Source organism: Tenebrio molitor, chromosome 9, assembly GCF_963966145.1.
Source record: "Tenebrio molitor chromosome 9, icTenMoli1.1, whole genome shotgun sequence".
Lineage (NCBI taxonomy): Eukaryota > Metazoa > Arthropoda > Insecta > Coleoptera > Tenebrionidae > Tenebrio > Tenebrio molitor.
Genome location: NC_091054.1, coordinates 8,598,646 through 8,617,405, shown reverse-complemented (window position 1 = coordinate 8,617,405; position 18,760 = coordinate 8,598,646). Strand labels below are relative to the sequence as shown.

Here is an 18,760-nt window from a genome sequence, read left to right as displayed (position 1 = left end):
TGAGTGAAGTTTTACCGCCCGCACGATTAACCCTATTAAAAAATTAATAAAAATTACGAAACTTTAGGGTTACATTTCCTTGATATAAGACTTCAAATGTGTTTAATCAATTTTCCCTTATCACTTAATTCAGAGTCATAAAATTAAAAAATTCGATTTTGAATTAAAAAAATTTTTTTTTCGTACACGCTCATTCACTATTAATTCAAAGAACACACAAAACATAATCATTCGTTTTTGAATTATTCCAATTTTAACATTAAGAGCGAAAAATTACCAAGATTTACAACTGCAGTGTCATAAATAAAAATCTCATTGTTGGGAAACATCTGTTGACCACTTTTCTAGTAATTCCCTAAAGAGTACCATAACCAAAACCAAAACCAAAACTTCTTTTGTGGAACTGACCGCCCAATTTAATTAATAAATCATAGCTAAATTTTGCACTTTAATATCAAATCCCATTTATTTCAAAAACCGGTGATGTTTTTATGATTTGAATGACACCAAATTTTTCCTAAATGTTTGAAAGGACTCTCATTGAAAAATTATCTAAATTAATGTAGCGATTATTGAATTAAAACAAAATCTTTACCTGTTTCATTAAAAATTTGTAAATTTTTACAGACTGTTCTACAGTAATACACAATCATTCCTGAATTTTTTGAGAATTTTAAATTGATTAGAAGTGGGTGTTTTCACTCGGGTGGTAAAACTTCACTCACCCGGTACTGAAATCCACGGCTGTCGGCCAATCACATCTCTTGTATTTTCATTCTACAACGGCAGATTGCCAATCGGATGCGTTTGTAAACAATAAGTCGTCCTTCGCGTAACAACCGCTAAACGAAGCACAATTTAAAAACAATTTCCAAAAATTGTTTTTTCTTGGTATAGTCGTGGAGAAATTATGGTCTTCAACTCTCATACTATGGCTATAATTCACTCGAATGATTCCACCACTCGCCTACGGCTCGTGTTGCAATTTTCATCTCCTTGAATAATAGTCATCATTGTACGCTCGTTGAAGACTGTATCATGCGTTCATTTAAATTTATCCACAAAGTTTGCATTGAAGACTCGATTGTGAACGCACTATACGGATCCCAGATCAGTTGATTAAATCTTACGCTTTTACACGAGTGGTGCATTCTCAATCGACTCTCCAACGCCAACTTTGAGGATAAATTTAAATAAACGCATGATACTATTTTACTACATGCGATTAAAACGACTCCACCAGAATTTACAAACGTGCAAGGAGATTTTTATTGTACTTAATTGCATCAAGAGTGCAACAAATAACAAAATTTGTTTTATTTTAATATTGTGGAGGAATAGTAAAATATGACTTGGAAAACAGAATATTTTTTTATTTTTGCAATTATTTCCTTGCATTATTTTCTTATAAGAGTTAGTTAATTAAAGTAATAATTAGTAGTTTTTCATTTACTTATACTAGGAACACTAATATATTAAGTCCCAGTTAATTTATTACTTTCTATTAAAATGGTTCTACCAGAGATAACGATTGACCAAGGAAAGCTACGAGGAACCGTTGCAACAGACTATGATGGGAAGGAGTACTTCCGATTCCAGGGAATTCCATATGCCAAGCCTCCTATTGGTGAACTTCGATTCAAGGTACTACATTACAAGAAGGTAATATTATTTTAGAAAACATTGTTTCAGGGTCCTTTACCCCCAGAAAAATGGACCGGAACGTTCAACGCCACCAAAGACGGAAGTCCCTCCTTTTCGCGCCATCCATTCAAGAAAAACCTAGTGATAGGAAACGAAAGCTGCCTATTTTTGAACGTTTTCACTAGAAACGTAAACACTAGAGTCGCTTCTAGAGCGTCAAAATTAATTTCCAAAAATCGTAGCTTCGCGAGGATTCTGAAAACCTTCAGCCAGTCCTGTTTTGGATTCACGGCGGACAGTTCAAATTCGGATTCGGAGGCTCAGAAATGTACAGTGGTGACTTCCTGGTGACGGAAGACGTCGTCGTCGTTACAATAAATTATCGTCTTGGACTGTTGGGTTTTCTCAGTTTGGAAGATCGCAGCTTGGGAATACCTGGAAACGCTGGTTTCAAAGACGTGGTGATGGCCTTGAAATGGGTCAACAAAAACATTCGCAAATTCGGTGGAGACCCCGACAACATTACACTAGTTGGTCACAGCGCTGGTGCTGCTATTGTGCATCTCTTAACCATGTCTTCGATGAGCAGAGGTTTGTTTCAAAAAGGGATCCTCCAGAGCGGCTGCGCTCTGAATTCGTGGGTCAAAGGGAAGCGAGGTGTTGCCCATATAGCACATTGGTTGGGTCTAGAAGGATCAAGCGAAGAAGTCGTTTACAAGCGCTTGATGCAACTCTCAGGAGAAGAAGTTTTCGCGCTTCAAGACAAGATTCCAGATGTAGGTAAGTACCGATGCGTCTCTCACTATTAAACTACTATTTCAGGATTATGTTACGTGCGATCAGATAGTTTACGGTTTGGTACTCGAGAACCCATCACCGGAAGAACCATTTCTAGTTCAAGATCCTCTCGACATCATCCACTCCGGAAACTTCGAATATGTTCCGCTCATGATTGGCTGCACTACAGGAGAAACAGTACCTTTCATAACCTACAGGGATGACGAAACTGAGCACAACTACGAAAAAATTATTTCTTGGAATTTCGGTTATCCAAGAGGAAGCGAAGAAAATAAATCTGCGGTCAAAGCTATAAAGAAATTTTACTTTGGACACGAAGAACCGAGTGAGATAGACTTCGGAAGAAAATGCCAAGTTCGTTTAAACCGAAAATCTATTAAATTAACAGTCGTGGTACTATTCTCTATCCTTTTTTTTAGCTGTATGCCGACACCACTTTCATCTATGGAATCTATCTGACTGTAATGAAACAATTTCGCGTCTCAGATGCTCATATGTATCTGTACAGAGCCTCCATTCAAACCAAGCTAAATCTCGTGAAAGAACTGTTAAGAATAGACGAACCAGGTGCAGCGTTAAAGCCTAGAAACATTTTGTACGTTCTTACACCTTCACTTTTAGTATGTTGTCACTTCGATGAGATCGGTTACCTGTTTAAAAATTTCGGGACGCCTAAAATTGAACCTGGCAGCATCGAAGACTTATCATTAAGACGGGTTGTACGTTTGTGGACTAATTTTGCCAAATTCGGCAACCCTACGCCTTTCAAGTACGACAAATTGTTAAATGTGACTTGGAGACCCGTGATGGACGAAGAACTGGAGTTTCTGGATATCGGGACAAAGCTAACGCTTCTTAAGAATTTTGAAGCCGATAGAATGAAGTTTTGGGATAAGTTGTACCAGGATGGGGCTGCGGGTAGAGAATAGGGTCAAATAATACACGGAGCGGGACTTGTTCTTGTTTATTGTTTATTGTTCTTGTTTACAATTTCTTAAAATTAAATATATTGTAGATTATGTCAACATTTTTTGTTTCAATTATTACACGCATACACAAAAAGTCTTAAAAATTTTAAGTGTCCGTGGGTGGAGTCACCTTTGCCTCCCTGCACATTTTACAACCAATCAAAACGTTCAAATTTTCTCAGACGGCTTCTACAGGGTATTATTGAAATTTGTATAGATATTTTAACCACGAGCACTGGCTTCATGTAGAAGTCGGAAAAAATATTTAAAAAATTCTATGTCAAAAAATAAAATGACATTTAGTTTTTGAGCTAAAATTTTTTTAAATTGCTTTTAGTTTTCTACGTCGTCCTACAACCTCGTAGGTAAAATTTCGACACATTTTAAAAATACACCCTGTATATCATGTTTTAAAACAAGGAAACCGCATTGGTGTTCGTTTTATAAAATATGCCGAAATTTTACCTACGAGGTGGTTTGACAACGTAGAAGACTAAAGGCAATTGAGAAAAATTGTAGCTCAAAAAATAAATGTCGTTTTATTTTTTGTCATAGAATTTTTTTGATATTTTTTCCGAGTTCTACATGAAGCCAGTTGCTCGTGGTTAAAATATCTGTACAACTTTCAATAACACCCTGTATTTAGTATGTTGGTACAAGGACACGCAGGATTCAAACAAAACACGACATTAGCAAATGCGGCAAATTGCGTGCAAAACACTTCATGCATTTATTTATAATGTTAGTTGAGAAAACGCCACACAAGTGTACGAATAGTGCTGGATGCGCCAGAATATTTTTCAAAAAAATAAATTAAATGTTGTTTATCTACGACCATTAAATAATACGTTTATTATTTACGTAAATTTAGCTACATTATGCTAGTCATAAATTACACCCGTGACTTATTATAAGTCACTTGTGATTTATCATAAGTCACAGATCTTAAAAAATTTGTAAGATAAGTGTTTTATGAAAAAAGTCGTAGGTCGTAGATAAAACGTCATTTAACTCGCGAATAATGTCTACAATCCACTATAGTGATTAAAAAACTCGCCCACGGTTCGTTTTTTAACTTTCGCCCTCGTGGATTATGATAGGCATTATTAGCTCGTCAAATAATATACTATTAATGCTAGTGTTTTATTAATGCACTTACAATACTGAAGTCAATTAAAAAGATAATTCAAGAGTTTGTTTATGTTTCAAAATGAAACATCTTGCAAACATGTTTTAAACATTTTAACTTCCATATCGTCCAGTACCTTCTTGATTCTCTTTTTTGTTTAGTGTGGAACGTATCAAATTATATATTAATCAAAATAATGTTGCTCTTCGGCAACAGTAAATTTGAAATAACACTGTCATGGACAAAAGGACAAAAATTGTCACTTGCTCGTCTATCGAAATCTATATAATTAATCTGTTATAAAGATATGAAACGTTGAGGTAAATACATTAATTTGCGTGATTTAATCTTATATAGTCCATCAAGTAAATGTAAAAGATAAGTACATATATCGGGTGTTCATTTAAGTTTATCCTCAAAGTTGGCTTTAAAGAATTGATTGTGAGCGCATCACAAATCAGCTATTTAAATTTTAGCTCACCTTTTGCGTTGTTTGTGTTTTTACCCTGCAGACGGACGAGTGGTGCGTTCACAATCGATTTTTCAACGCCACCTTTGAGGAGAAATTTAAATGAACACCCGATATAAAATAAAAGTACCTTTATTCAGTTAAGGTAACACCATATTAATAGCGTCACTACCTAGTTCATTACAGTTTTCTTCCATGATTTGACTGAAATGGACCTTCCAGAAGTTACAGTTGAGCAAGGAAAATTACGTGGTTCCACAGCAACAGATTTTGCAGGAAAAAAATACTTCAAATTCCAGGGAATCCCATACGCTGAGCCTCCTCTTGGTAAATTTCGATTCAAGGTGTTTCAAGTGAAACAAAAATTATTACAGGTATTATATGTATTTTAAATTCTTGCTCTAGGCTCCTGTGCCACCTAAAAAATGGAGTGGAACTCTCACGGCCACCAAAGAAGGAAGTCCATCCTTCGGACGTCACCCTTTCAAAAGGAACGTACTCGTAGGAAGTGAAGATTGTTTGTATTTAAACGTTTACACTAAAAACGTAATCATAAAATTTGTAACGTGAGTACAATTATTAGAGAATTGACAATATTGTAGTTATCCAATGAATCTGGAGCTCTCCATCCAGTAATGTTCTGGATCCACGGCGGTATCTTCGTTTTTGGATCTGGAAGCACAGAATTCTACGGTCCAGACTTCTTAATCACCGAGGACGTGGTAGTCGTTACCATCAACTATCGACTAGGACTGTTGGGTTTCTTCTGTTTGAAGGACCCCACACTTGGAGTACCAGGAAACGCTGGGTTAAAGGACGTCGTAATGGCTCCACGAAAATATACGCCAGTTTGGCGGCGACCCTGACAACATCACAATCTTTGGTCAAAGTTCTGGTGCCGCCGCCGTGCACCTCTTAACTTTGTCGCCTATGGGTAGAGGTCTGTTCCATAAAGCAATTGGTCAGAGTGGTACCGCTTTGAGTCCGTGGGCGTCAGGTACAAGAGGCGTCAAACAACTGGCGTCCATAATGAAACTAGAAGGAGAAAGTGAAGAAACCATTCTCAATCACTTGATGATGCTCTCTGGTGAAGAGATTCTTAAAATGCAAGGGAAATTTTTTGATGTATTGTTCTCTATTTAATAACGCTTTTCCGTTCAACAACTCTGTCATTCCAGAGACCTCTTCCCCACCTACATAGACTTTTTGGTTTTGTCATTGAAGATCCGAGTGACGAAGCGTTTCTAATCGAACATCCTTTTGATCTGATGATGGCCCAAAAGAATTATCCTGTCCCGTTCATGACAGGCTTCACGACAGCTGAAACCATGCACATTGTGTTTTTCAGGGACGGCGAGGTAGACATTTACGAGGAGGCAGTTCCTTGGAGCTTCGGTTATCAGGAAAAAACAGAGGATAGTAAAGCTGTTGCTCAAAAGATCAAAGAGTTTTATTTGGGAAACGAAGAAGCCAGCAAGAAAAATATCTTGAAGGTAGATCAGGTTAGTTTAGAGAGTACCATTCAATATTTACGTCTACAAACCAACCCCACTGTTGCTTTTGTCTTTTCTCAGATGTTTGCTTATCCTAGTTTCGTTTACGGAATGTACGTCACTGCGTTTAATAAGACAGGCGTCCCTGAAGCTCCAGTATACCTTTACAGATTCTCCGCCGAAACAAAACTGAATTATTTGAAAGAGTATTTTGGAATCAAGCTACCAGGTACCCCGTTTAGAACTGAAAGTGTTCCTCGCGTTTACTCTTTGACCTTTAGGGTGTCTTCACAGCGACGAAATCGGTTACTTGTTTAAAGGTTTTACCACACCCAAGATTATTAAAAACAGTTGTGAAGATGTGGCGATGAGACGAATCGTGAGGATGTGGACTAATTTTGCCAAGTACGGTAATCCCACTCCACAGGAAGATGATGAACTGTTGGGGGTACTTTGGAAGCCGACGACCAAAGAGGAAATAAATGTTTTGGATATTGGGAAAAAGCTGGTTCTGACTAGGAATTTTCAAAACGACGAAATGAAATTTTGGGACAAATTGTTTTACGAGAGTCCAAGTGGTAGAAAATATACCCAATAAGTACCTATAGCTGTGGAAGTGGTACTCTAAATATTTTGGTACAATGTTTAAGTTTTTAAAATGTCATGAATTTTTTTGTTGGAGCACAACGTATTAAAATATCTGCAAATTACTCTAAGACTAGTCCTTTTTACTTAAAATACAACCCTAGGTACAAGAGAACAAAATTAATTGAATAGGAATGAGCAAAAAGCTATTATTTGTTAATGCAAACGCCAGAAAAATGTCACAAATTTCGCGGTCTGTTTTCGGTACGCGAAGTGCTTATTTCGCCTATACGGTTGCACACAAAAAAAATCTTAAGAATGTTTTTTGCAACCTCGTTAATTAAAATGTAGTTCAGTAATGACTATTAATGATTATTATCTAAAGTCACGTGCACGTCAGCTACTACGTAATTTAGTATCAAATTAAAATCGCAGTTTACTTGCTTTTTTCCTTTTTTTTTTTCTTTCTATTTCTTTTAATATAATTCCTAACTGATCTATTTCAGTGTTAATTAAATAAAATATAATAACAACCAGTTTTACCGCGAAAATACTGACTTAGATTGATCATTTTTACTACAAGCGATTAAAAGGAGTCTATCAGAAATTACAAACGAGCAAGAAGATTTTTATTGTAGTTATTTCAACATCAACACTACATTAGAAATAATTATAAACTAAAATACAACTGAAACACTGAAATACCTTTGATTTCCAAAATATATAACAAATTTTATCTTCCAGAGCGGCTGCGCCCTGAATCCGTGGGTCCAAGGGAAGCGAGGTGTTACCAATATAGCACATCTGTTGGGTCAAGCGAAGAAGTCGTCTACAAGCGTTTGATGCAACTCTCAGGAGAAGAAGTGTAAGTACCGATGCGTCTGCTGTCACTATTGAATTACTGTTTCAAGATTATGTTACGTGCGATCAAAGGGTTTAGGGTTTGGTACTCGAGAACCCATCACAGGAAGAACCATTTCTAGTTCAAGATCCTCTCGACATCATCCACTCCGAAATCTGCGAATATGTTTCGCTCATGATTGGTTGCACTACTGGAAAAGCAGTACCTTTCCTAGTTTACAGCGATGGTAAAACTGGAGACAGCTACGAAAAAATTATTTCTTGGAATTTCGGTTATCCGAAAGGAAGCGAAGAAAGTAAATCTGCGACCAAGGCTAGAAAGAAATTTTACTTTGGACATGAAAAACCGAGTGAGATAGATTTAGGAAGAAAATGCCAAGTTAGTATCAGATTCGAATTTCTTGGTACTACTCGTGGTCGAATTTTTTTAGCTCTATGCAGACGCTACTTTCATCTATGGAATCTATCTGACTATAATGAAACAATTTCTCGCCTCAGATGTCTCTATTTATCTGTACAAGGCCTCCATTCAAACCAAGTTAAATGTCGTGAAGGAATTATTAAGTATAGACGAACCAGCTGCACTGTTAAAGTCTAGACACGTTTTTTAGATACTTACACATTGACTTTCAGTATGTTGTCACTTCGACGAGATCGGTTACCTGTTTAAAAATTTCGGGACACCTAAAATTGAACCTGGCAACATCGAAAACACGGGTTGTACATTTGTGGACTAATTGTGCCAAATTCGGCAAACCTAGGTCTTTCAGGTACGACAAATTGTTAAATGTGACTTGGAGACCGGTACGGACGAAGAATTGGAGTTTCTGAAAGCTAACGCTTCTTAAAAATTTCGAAGCCGATAGAATGAAATCTTGGAATAAATTGTACCAGGTTGGGGCTGCGGGTAGGGAATAGAATCAAATAATACAGGGAGAGCGATTTATTATTGGTTTATTGTTCTTGTTCACCATTTCTTCAAAATAAATAAAAAGTAGATCAGGTTAACTTACTTTGTTTCAACTACTGCAGGCTTACATATAGGATTCAAAAAACACGCGATATTAGCAAGTTTGAATGAGATCCTTGCAACACAACAGTCTTCGGTTTTTAAACCAATGCAAAGTTTGTACAGTTGAAAAAAATAACACAAAAATTAAAAATTGTTATTAAGACAATAATGTTTTTTTAATCACAAATGTGCCACGATTGAAACACGACTGTGAAGAGGGAGTTTTAACAAAAACCAAGTGACGTAAAATGTAGCCTACTGGATTAGTAATGTAATAATCTTTTTGGCCGCTGATCCATTCCTCGTTTTCTCAAATTTGAAATTTGTTGTAACTTGTAACCCAAAATTTAGTAAAACCTGTCAAAGACTGACATTTGATTATAATGAAATGGCAGAAAGTTATCTGAACGGCTCAATGGTAGCGATATCTTATTTTAGTATAAATGGACTTTATTTATGATAAACTAATACATAGTTTTTTTGCACTTTCTGAAAAGTTAAAATTTTCGTGTTAGTTTACACACTCCGTGCGGTAAAGTGACAGAAAGTTGGTTAGTGTGTAAAAATCAAGATACCGTAGCTGTTCAAAACGTGTAAACTTGTCATTTAGAGTTGAGCAGGCCAAAAACTGTATTTTATACACTCGATTGTGACAAATTGAGTGCAAAAAACTGCATTATCGTGCTTAGAATATGACTTGAGTTATTGAATATTTTGCCAAAATTGTGGAGGCGCCGAGAAATGTATTATATCGAGTGTTTTTTCGTAGTAGGCATTGAAGAGTCGCTTGTGAACGCACCACTCGTGTGAAACGTAAGATTTAAACACCTGATGCGTGGTACGTAACCTGTATAGCGCGTTCACAATCAACTCTTGTCTACTACGAGGTGAAATTTAAAAAAATACCCGATACAATATTGACGATATTTTTGTGACTGATTCAGTCAAGTGAAATTCAAATTCCGTTTTATAGACTTGGGTGTGGTGAATAGACTGCGAAAATGCGTAACTCAATCCTAAATCTAGTTGCGGAAACAGAAATTGTGTAAAAATGGTGGAGGCGCCGGGAAATTTTTAACAAAATTATCGATATCTCAGTGACCATCCAGAGTAAAACACGTATTTTATAGATTTAACTATGTCACATTGAATGCAGGAAATTGCATCTGTCGAACTCAAATGTGCCTTTCAAAATGTGTAAATTTTGCACAAACGATGGAGGCGCAAAGAAGTAGCGATATCGCTATGGACGATTAAGTCGGGTATAATCTAAAAATGTTATCTTAAGGAGTGAAGTGCAGCCAATACAACGCAAAAAACGTACAGCTTTATCTCTGTTATGAGATGAGACAGCGCCAAAGAAGTAATGTACAAAAATGGTAGAGCCAAGTAGAAATTTTTTCAACAGAAGTGGCGATATCTCTGTGACCGAATGAGAAAAATGGATACTAAAATCATGTTTTGCGCCAAATTAAGTGCAAAACACTGAATAATTTTATTTCTAACGCTAGTTGGCAAAACGCCACATAAATGTTGTGCAAAAATGGTGGATGTCCCAGGATATTTTTTAATAAAATTAATTAAATATTATTGTTTAATGTTAGTGTTTTATTTATGAACCTACAGTACTGAAGTCAATTAAAGAGATAATCCAAGAGTTTGTTTCTTTTTCAAAATATAACATCTTGCAGACATTTTTTAAAACATTTTTACGTCCATATCGTCCTGTACCTTCTTGATTCTCTATTTTGTTTATTGTGGGTCCTTTCAAATTATATCTGAACCAAAATAGTACTGTAGTGGTACTTTTTAGGGAGAATTTCTTTCCCGATCAAGCAAAATTAATTTTATATCGATTGTTTGGTCCTAGATTATAAGTGTTGTTTCACAATTTCTTCTAATGTTAATTCTAATTAACGTGGTGTATATTTCCGACTGTGAGAACGAAAATATGCAAATATGATCATTTTTTCCTAGGCAAAATAAATTTTGAAATAACGCTGTCATAGTCACAAAGACAAAGCTTGTGGGATACCAATTTCTATAATTTGCACTTTAAAAAAATTGTTATTAATTCGTCTATCGAAATTAAAACGAGTATACCTATGACCCTTGTTATAATCTATAGGTATAATTTATCTGTTATTAAATATAAAACCTCGAGGTAAATACTTTAATTTTTGTAATTTAGTCTCAGTTAGTCGTCAGTTCTTAATTACATGTAAAACATAAGTAATATTAATTATATAAAATAAATGTACGTATGTACAGTTATGATATTATATTAATAGCGTGACTATCTAGTTTATTACAGTTTTCTTCCAAGATTTGATAGAAATGGATCTTCCAGAAGTTACAGTTGAACAAGGAAAATTACGTGGTTCCACAGCAACAGATTTTGCAGGAAAAAAATACTTCAAGTTCCAGGGAATCCCATTCGCTGAGCCCCCTCTTGGTAAACTTCGATTCAAGGTGTTTCAAGTGAAATAAAAATTATTACAGGTACTATATGCATTTTAAATTCTTGCTCTAGGCTCCTGTACCAGCTAAAAAATGGAGTGGAATTCGCACTGCCACCAAAGAGGGGAGTGCATCCTTCGGACGTCACCCCTTCAAAAGAAACGTAGTCGTAGGGAGTGAAGATTGTTTGTATTTAAACGTTTACACTAAAAACGTAAATATAATATTTGTAACCTGAGTACAATAATTAGAGAACTGACAATATTGTAGTTATCCAATGAATCTGGAGCTCTCCATCCAGTAATGTTCTGGATACACGGCGGTCTGTTTGTTTTCGGATCTGGAAGCACAGAATTGTACGGTCCAGACTATTTAATCACCGAGGACGTGGTAGTCGTGACCACCAACTATCGACTAGGACTGTTGGGTTTCCTCTGTTTGGAGGACTCCACTCTTGGAGTACCAGGAAACGCTGGGTTCAAGGACGTTGTAATGGCCTTAAAATGGGTCCACGAAAATATACGTCAGTTTGGCGGCGACCCCAACAACGTCACAATTTTTGGTCAAAGTTCTGGTGCCGTCACCGTCCACCTCTTAACTTTGTCCCCGCTGAGCAGAGGTCTGTTCCATAAAGCAATTGGGTCGAGTGGTACCGCTCTGAGTCCGTGGGCGGCAGGTACAAGAGGTGTCAAACAATTGGCGTCCATGATGAAACTAGAAGGAGAAAGTGAAGAAACCGTTCTCAATCGCTTGATGGCGCTATCTGGTGAAGAGATTCTTAAAATCCAAGGGAATTTTTTTGATGTATTATTCTCTGTTTAACAACGCTTCTTCGTTCAACAATTCTGTCATTCCAGATACCATATCCATACCTCCATAGACTCTTTGGTTTTGTCATTGAAGATCCGAATGAAGAAGCCTTTCTAGTCGAGCATCCTTTGGATTTGATCATGGCGCAAAAGAATTATCCTGTCCCGTACATGACAGGCTTCACGACAGCTGAAACCATGCACATTGTGTTTTTCAAGGATGGTGAGGTAGACACTTACGAGGAGGCAATTCCTTGGACCTTCGGTTATCAGGAAAAAACAGAAGAGAGTAAAGCTGTTGCTCAAAAGATCAAAGAGTTTTATTTGGGAAACGAAGAAGCCAGCAAGAAAAATATCTTGAAAGTTGATAAGGTTAGTACAGAGAGTACCATTCAATATTTACATCTAAAAACCAACTCCATTGTTGTTTTTGTCTTTTGGCAGATGTTCACTTATCCTTGTGTGATCTATGGGATGTTCGTCGCTGCGCTTAATAATACAAGGTTCCCAGAAGCTCCAGTGTATCTTTACAGATTCTCCGCCGAAACAAAATTGAATTATTTGAAAGAATTTTTTGATATCAAGCTGCCAGGTACTTCGTTTAGAACTGAAAGTATTTCTCGCTTTTACTGTTTGACCTTTAGGGTGTCTTCACAGCGACGAAATCGGTTACTTGTTTAAAGGTTTTGCCACACCCAAAATTACGAAAAACAGTTGTGAAGATTTGGCGATGAGACGAGTCGTGAGGATGTGGACTAATTTTGCTAAGTACGGTAATCCCACTCCACGGGAGGACGATGAACTCTTGGGGGTAGTTTGGAACCTGACGACCAAGGAGGAAATCAATATTTTGGATATTGGAAAAAATCTGGTTCTGACTAGGAATTTTCAAAATGATGAAATGAAATTTTGGGACAAATTGTTTTACGAGAGTCCAAGTGGTAGAAAATATACCCAATAAGTACCTATAGATGTGGAAGTGGTACTCTAAATAATTTGGTACAATGTTTATGTTCTTAAAATATCATGAATGTTTTTGTTGGAGTACAACTTATTAAAATATCTGCAAATTACTCTAAGACTAGTCTTTTTTACTTAAAATACAACCCTAGGTACTAAGAGTACTGAAGCTATTGGTCTATAGCACCTGTAGATTTGCAACCAACTTCATTGAGGTGGTACTGAATCTAACTTTTCGGCCTCCCAAACTGGGAAATACACCGTTATCTTACACTTTAGATCAAGGGAGCAAGGGAAAATACAACCTATCGGGTTGGCAGCACCGTATGTCAAAAAGTTTGACAATTGTTATTTCGTAAAAATCTGCAAAATTACACAATAAAACAAAACCACAAAAGTTGATCTAATGGTCTTAAAATCGTTTTATGTACAGTCGCGAGCAATAAATGTTGGTCATCAAGGTCATTCTTTGACCCAATCGAAAATGCTCCATTGTAAAACAGTCGTATAGGCCGTGCCAAACCCAAATAACCACCACCTGTTGAATTATGTTGGTGAAAACAAAATTACACTAAGTGTATAGTGGCAATTTTGATATTACTAGGATGCTAGACCAATCAAATCTAAGTGTACAACGTTGCCGGTTGATTTTTTGGGTAGAATGAAGTGTTGGTGGTTATTTGGCTTTGGCAAAGACTATAAATATCATAACCTATCATCATGTTGTATGACATCACGTAATTGTAATTTTTTTCTAAATTTTTTGACACTTTGTTGACGTACGCATAATCACTTAATCAGGCAGGGAAATTTTTTAAATTTGTGACAATCTAACCAAATTTTGAAATGACATTGACTACCAAAATTTATTGCTCGCGACAATACCTACTTTATCTAGTACTAGCTGTTGGTGCCAAAGAGTAACTGGAAAATATACTAAAGATTCTAAGCTCAGCATTTTGTATTCATCTGCAGAACGATTATTCGTTTTTACCAGGAATTAGTAGTTAAGTACAATAATAAATTGCAACATTATTATAACAACCTAGGAATTATTTGGTTACTGTCAATTCTATTACTTCCGAGTTGGACGTCAATATATTGTATTGGTGCTTCAGTTATGGTCATATTCTTGTCAGCACTGCTGATGGAACTGTCAATATTGGTGGTTATATTGGAAGCAACTGCTAAAAATTCAAGCAGGTTAAAGCACTGTGTTGAAATTTGTGACAACTCACCAACTGTTTGAGCTGCAGCTGCAACACAACATTTTTTTAATTAACTTTGTCACATACCACTGTTTAAAATAATTAATTCCCACGTATATCAAACGTGCGTGTTCATCCAATCAAAAATGTTTATCGCGATAAAAACGTCCTACTACTTTGTCATCTGTCAAAAGTGATTAAAATTGCATACTACTCCTGTCAGATTCTCAAATTGTTTTTAATAATTGTCTTTTAATAACTGAATTATAAATAAATAATTACTTAATGTTAAAGTTTGTGGTCTGGAATTAATTTTGCCAAAAATAACGCGATATAATTTTTAATATCTGATAAATATGTTAATTTTCACTTAAACATTTTTGCTTTAGACAATTTTACTCGTTGATATTTGGGCATTTTTATTCAAAGGTTAATAAACCCTCCAGCTAAAGCTATCGGGTCTAACCAGAATAAAAATGCCCAAATTCAACTCGTAAAATTGAAAAATTTATCCGACTATTTCATTCATAGTTGTTTCAACCAATCATATTCCGTCACTCAACAATTAATACAAAATTTCAACTGGAAAAATTAATCTAATCAAAGTTTTGCCAGACCCTATGGTCCAATGAAATCGCGAAGATAGAAGTATGGTCCAGTGAAATCGCAAAGCTAGAGGGTTTTCAGATGGCAAAATTTTTGTCATAGTAACAGGTTTAATATGACACTGGAATAAAAAGTCAAAAATTTGTCTAAAATGAATGAACAGAAACGTTTTTATTCATGAAATAGTCCTCCAAATACCATTCGTGGTAAAATTTTGCCTGGCAAAATTTGACGATTGATTTACTCGAGTGCAACAAACTCGCACAATCTCAAAATGTTTCCGACAAAATTTCACCACTTATGACATTACTATGATAAAAAAAATTAGGGGTCAGTTTACTGAAAGGGAATTAAATATTTAATTCTCTTTCTATAAACTGGCCCTAAGTCTTGTTATTTTACCTTCGATTCAACTGTCCTATAAGTATAGCGTTTTTTCGATTTTTCTGATAACAATTCAGAATTTAATCCTTCTGCCGCTAGTCGTACTGTTTCTGGTGTCACATTTAACTCACCATCTGAGCTAGACATTTTTTTCAGTCGATTAACACACCAAAATCAAATTTTCAAGCACTAACAGTGAAAATTTAGCCTAATAAACACAACAAATAATTTGCTTGGAAAAAAACAAATGAGCGGTCACCCGTCGTCAAGGAATTGATTCCACAGCATTCGATTATTTATTGATGATGTGAAATTCTACAATAAAATTAATCTTGATTTTTTAAAAATTTAATACTTTAGTCAGCCGAAAATTCTAATACAAATGTCGTACGAGAAGTGTTTTCCGGCGCTCCAACTAATACGGCACTCGGCTGCGCCATCGTGCCCAAAACTTATTTTTTGTCCCGGAAAATTCACATCCCGTATGTAAATAACTAATTCCAGTTTCTCAAATCACTTGCTTTACCCAAACTCAATTTTTTTCTACTAGTGAAACTATTTAGGTGCGAAATAAATTTACCATACAATGTGTTGCAGATAAGTTTTTGCAATATGTGGTTATAATCAAGTACTTGTCACACATTCAAAAGTCCATTAGTTCATCCATATTTATTAAGACTCACCAACCTTGTTGTCAAACTAGTTATGTTTTACAAAACATTTCAATTTTCTTTTTATGATCTGCAAAGTGTATTACTTTTGCTAAGTGACGCCGACAGATAATGGTCCCTTTAGGAATTCTAGATGTCAAGAAAAAATAGACTGTCGATTCAAGTTGAGAGGCTGTTGTTTGTAAGAAAACGAGATCTTGATCTTGAAAGTCTTGAGACGTCGACAGGAAAGCATTCTTTTAATGAAGTCTTTTTTAATACATTTACTTCATTACAAAACAACAAAATTAATTGAGTAGAAATGAGCAAAAAGCTATTATTCATTAATGCAAACGCCAGGAAAATCTCTCAGTTTTCTTCAAGCGTTTTACAGAAATGAATCTACCAGAAGTGACAATTCACCAAGGAAAATTGCATGGATCAATAGCTACAGACTACGGAGGAAACAAGTACTTCAAGTTTCAAGGAATCCCGTACGCCAAACCTCCTCTTGGAGAGCTGAGATTCAAGGTACAGATTTCAAGTCTTCGTATATTTTGCTTGTTACACAATAATCTTTTTGGAACTGGTTCCACCAGGCTCCTGTAGCTCCCGAAAAATGGAGTGGCATTCTGGCCGCCACCAAAGAGGGAAGTCCATCCTTCGGACGTCACCCCTTCAAAAGAAACGTACTCATTGGAAGCGAAAATTGTTTGTATTTAAACGTCTACACTAAGAACGTAAACATACAATTTATAACATGAGTACAATCAGATAATTGCCAAAATTTCAGCTACACAATGAGTCTGGAGCGTTCCATCCAGTAATGTTCTGGATCCATGGCGGCATGTTCGTTTTTGGATCTGGAAGCGCGGAAATGTACGGTCCGGACTTTTTAATCACCGAAGACGTGGTAGTCGTTACCATCAATTACCGACTAGGGCTGTTGGGTTTCCTCTCTTTGGATAACCCCACTCTGGGAGTACCAGGAAACGCTGGGTTGAAAGACATCGTGATGGCCTTGAAATGGGTCCAAAAGAATATTCGCCAGTTTGGCGGCGACCCCAATAACGTCACAATTTTTGGTCAAAGCTCGGGTGCTGCCGCCTTCCACCTTTTAACTTTGTCCCCGATGAGTAGAGGTTTGTTCCATAAAGCAATTGGTCAGAGTGGAAGCGCTTTGAATCCGTGGGCGTTAGGGACAAGAGGTGTCAAACAACTGGCGTCTGTGATGAATTTAAACGGAGAGAGTGAAGAAACCGTCTTCGAGCGCTTGATGGTACTATCTGGTGAAGAAATTCTTAAAATCCAAGAGAATATTTATGATGTATTGGTCTGTGTTTTACAACGCGTCTCCATTCAACAACTCTGTCATTCTAGATACCATTTCCCCACCTCCATAGACAATTTGGTTTTGTGATCGAAGATCCGAATGAAGAAGCCTTTCTAGTCGAGCATCCTTTCGATTTGATGATCGCACAAAAGAATTATCCAGTCCCGTTCATGACAGGCTTTGTGACAGCCGAAACCTTGCATTTTACGTTTTTCAGAGATGGCGAACTAGACATTTTCGAGGAGATGGTTCCTTGGAACTTCGGATATCAGAAAGAAACAGAAGAGTGTAAAGCTGTTGCCCTAAAGATTAAAAAGTTTTATTTAGGAGACGAAGAAGCGACCAAGAAAAATGTCTTGAAGGTGGATCAGGTCAGTACAGAATCAAAAGAGTACCACTTAATTTTTTTAACTTAAAAACAATTCTATTGTTGTTTTTGTAGGCACTAGCTGACTGTGGCTTTATCTATGGGATTTACGTCACCGCGATTAATAAAGCTGACGTCTCAGAACCTCCAGTTTACTTTTACAGAATCTCCGTGGAGACAAAACTGAATTATTTGAAAGAATTCTTTGGGATCAACCTACCAGGTACGCTGTTTAGAACTGAAACTGTTTATAGCGTTTACTCTCTGATCTTCAGGCTGTCTTCACAGTGACGACATCGGTTACTTGTTTAAAGGTTTTACCACACCCAAGATTATGAAAAACAGTTGTGAAGAAATGGCGATGAGACGAATCGTGAGGATGTGGACTAATTTTGCCAAGTACGGTAATCCCACTCCGCAGGAAGATGATGAACTGTTGGGAGTACTTTGGAAGCCAACGACCAAAGAGGAAATAAATGTTTTGGATATTGGGAAAAAGCTGGTTCTGACTAAGAATTTTCAAAATGATAAAATGAAGTTTTGGGACAAGTTGTTTAACGATAGTCCAGGTGGTAGAAAATACACCCAATAAGTACCCACAAGTGGGGAACCGGCTTTCTAAATATGTATTTTGGTGCAATGTGTCCTTAAAGCTTCATGCATTTTTTTGTTGCACCACAAAATATTAAAATATTTGCTAATCACTCCATGTAACTCCTTTTTACTGATAAGATAATAAAAGCCCAAGAGTACTGAGGATAAGTGTTCTTACTTTTCTTCATTTTGAATCTGACGTTCCGGATGCTACGTACGACACTATAGTCGGTGCGGCGAATCAATGGAGTAATAAACTGACATGATCTTCACGTGGTTTTCGGGGGATGGTTTGCTATTGGTTAAAGGGCGCGCATTAAGAACTATAGTGCAGTTCAATGCACGCAGCCGAAATTATCAAACTTCCATAGTGTCGTTGCAAAGCGCGTTGCTGTCTCGTTGTATGCCTCGTGCTCTTGTCGGAGAAGGA

General features: G+C 36.5%; 2 protein-coding genes across 2 annotated transcripts; both read left to right on the top strand.

The window, feature by feature from the left end:
• Nucleotides 1-1,474: 1,474 nt before the first annotated feature.
• Nucleotides 1,475-7,099, top strand: LOC138138565 (esterase B1-like). Its single transcript, XM_069058551.1, has 9 exons — nucleotides 1,475-1,644; nucleotides 1,693-1,833; nucleotides 1,887-2,420; nucleotides 2,467-2,796; nucleotides 2,862-3,009; nucleotides 3,064-3,368; nucleotides 6,187-6,510; nucleotides 6,583-6,730; nucleotides 6,783-7,099. The coding sequence occupies exons 1-9, from the start codon at nucleotides 1,510-1,512 to the stop codon at nucleotides 7,097-7,099; spliced, it is 2,382 nt and encodes a 793-aa protein (XP_068914652.1). The 5' UTR covers nucleotides 1,475-1,509.
• A 4,155-nt stretch (nucleotides 7,100-11,254) lies between these two features.
• LOC138138564 (uncharacterized) lies at nucleotides 11,255-18,492 on the top strand. Its single transcript, XM_069058550.1, has 12 exons — nucleotides 11,255-11,431; nucleotides 11,493-11,633; nucleotides 11,690-12,223; nucleotides 12,277-12,600; nucleotides 12,673-12,820; nucleotides 12,873-13,186; nucleotides 16,397-16,567; nucleotides 16,636-16,776; nucleotides 16,830-17,363; nucleotides 17,417-17,740; nucleotides 17,812-17,959; nucleotides 18,012-18,492. Exons 1-12 carry the CDS (start codon nucleotides 11,297-11,299, stop codon nucleotides 18,326-18,328), a joined length of 3,231 nt encoding a protein of 1,076 aa, XP_068914651.1. The 5' UTR covers nucleotides 11,255-11,296; the 3' UTR covers nucleotides 18,329-18,492.
• The last annotated feature ends 268 nt before the right edge of the window (nucleotides 18,493-18,760 follow it).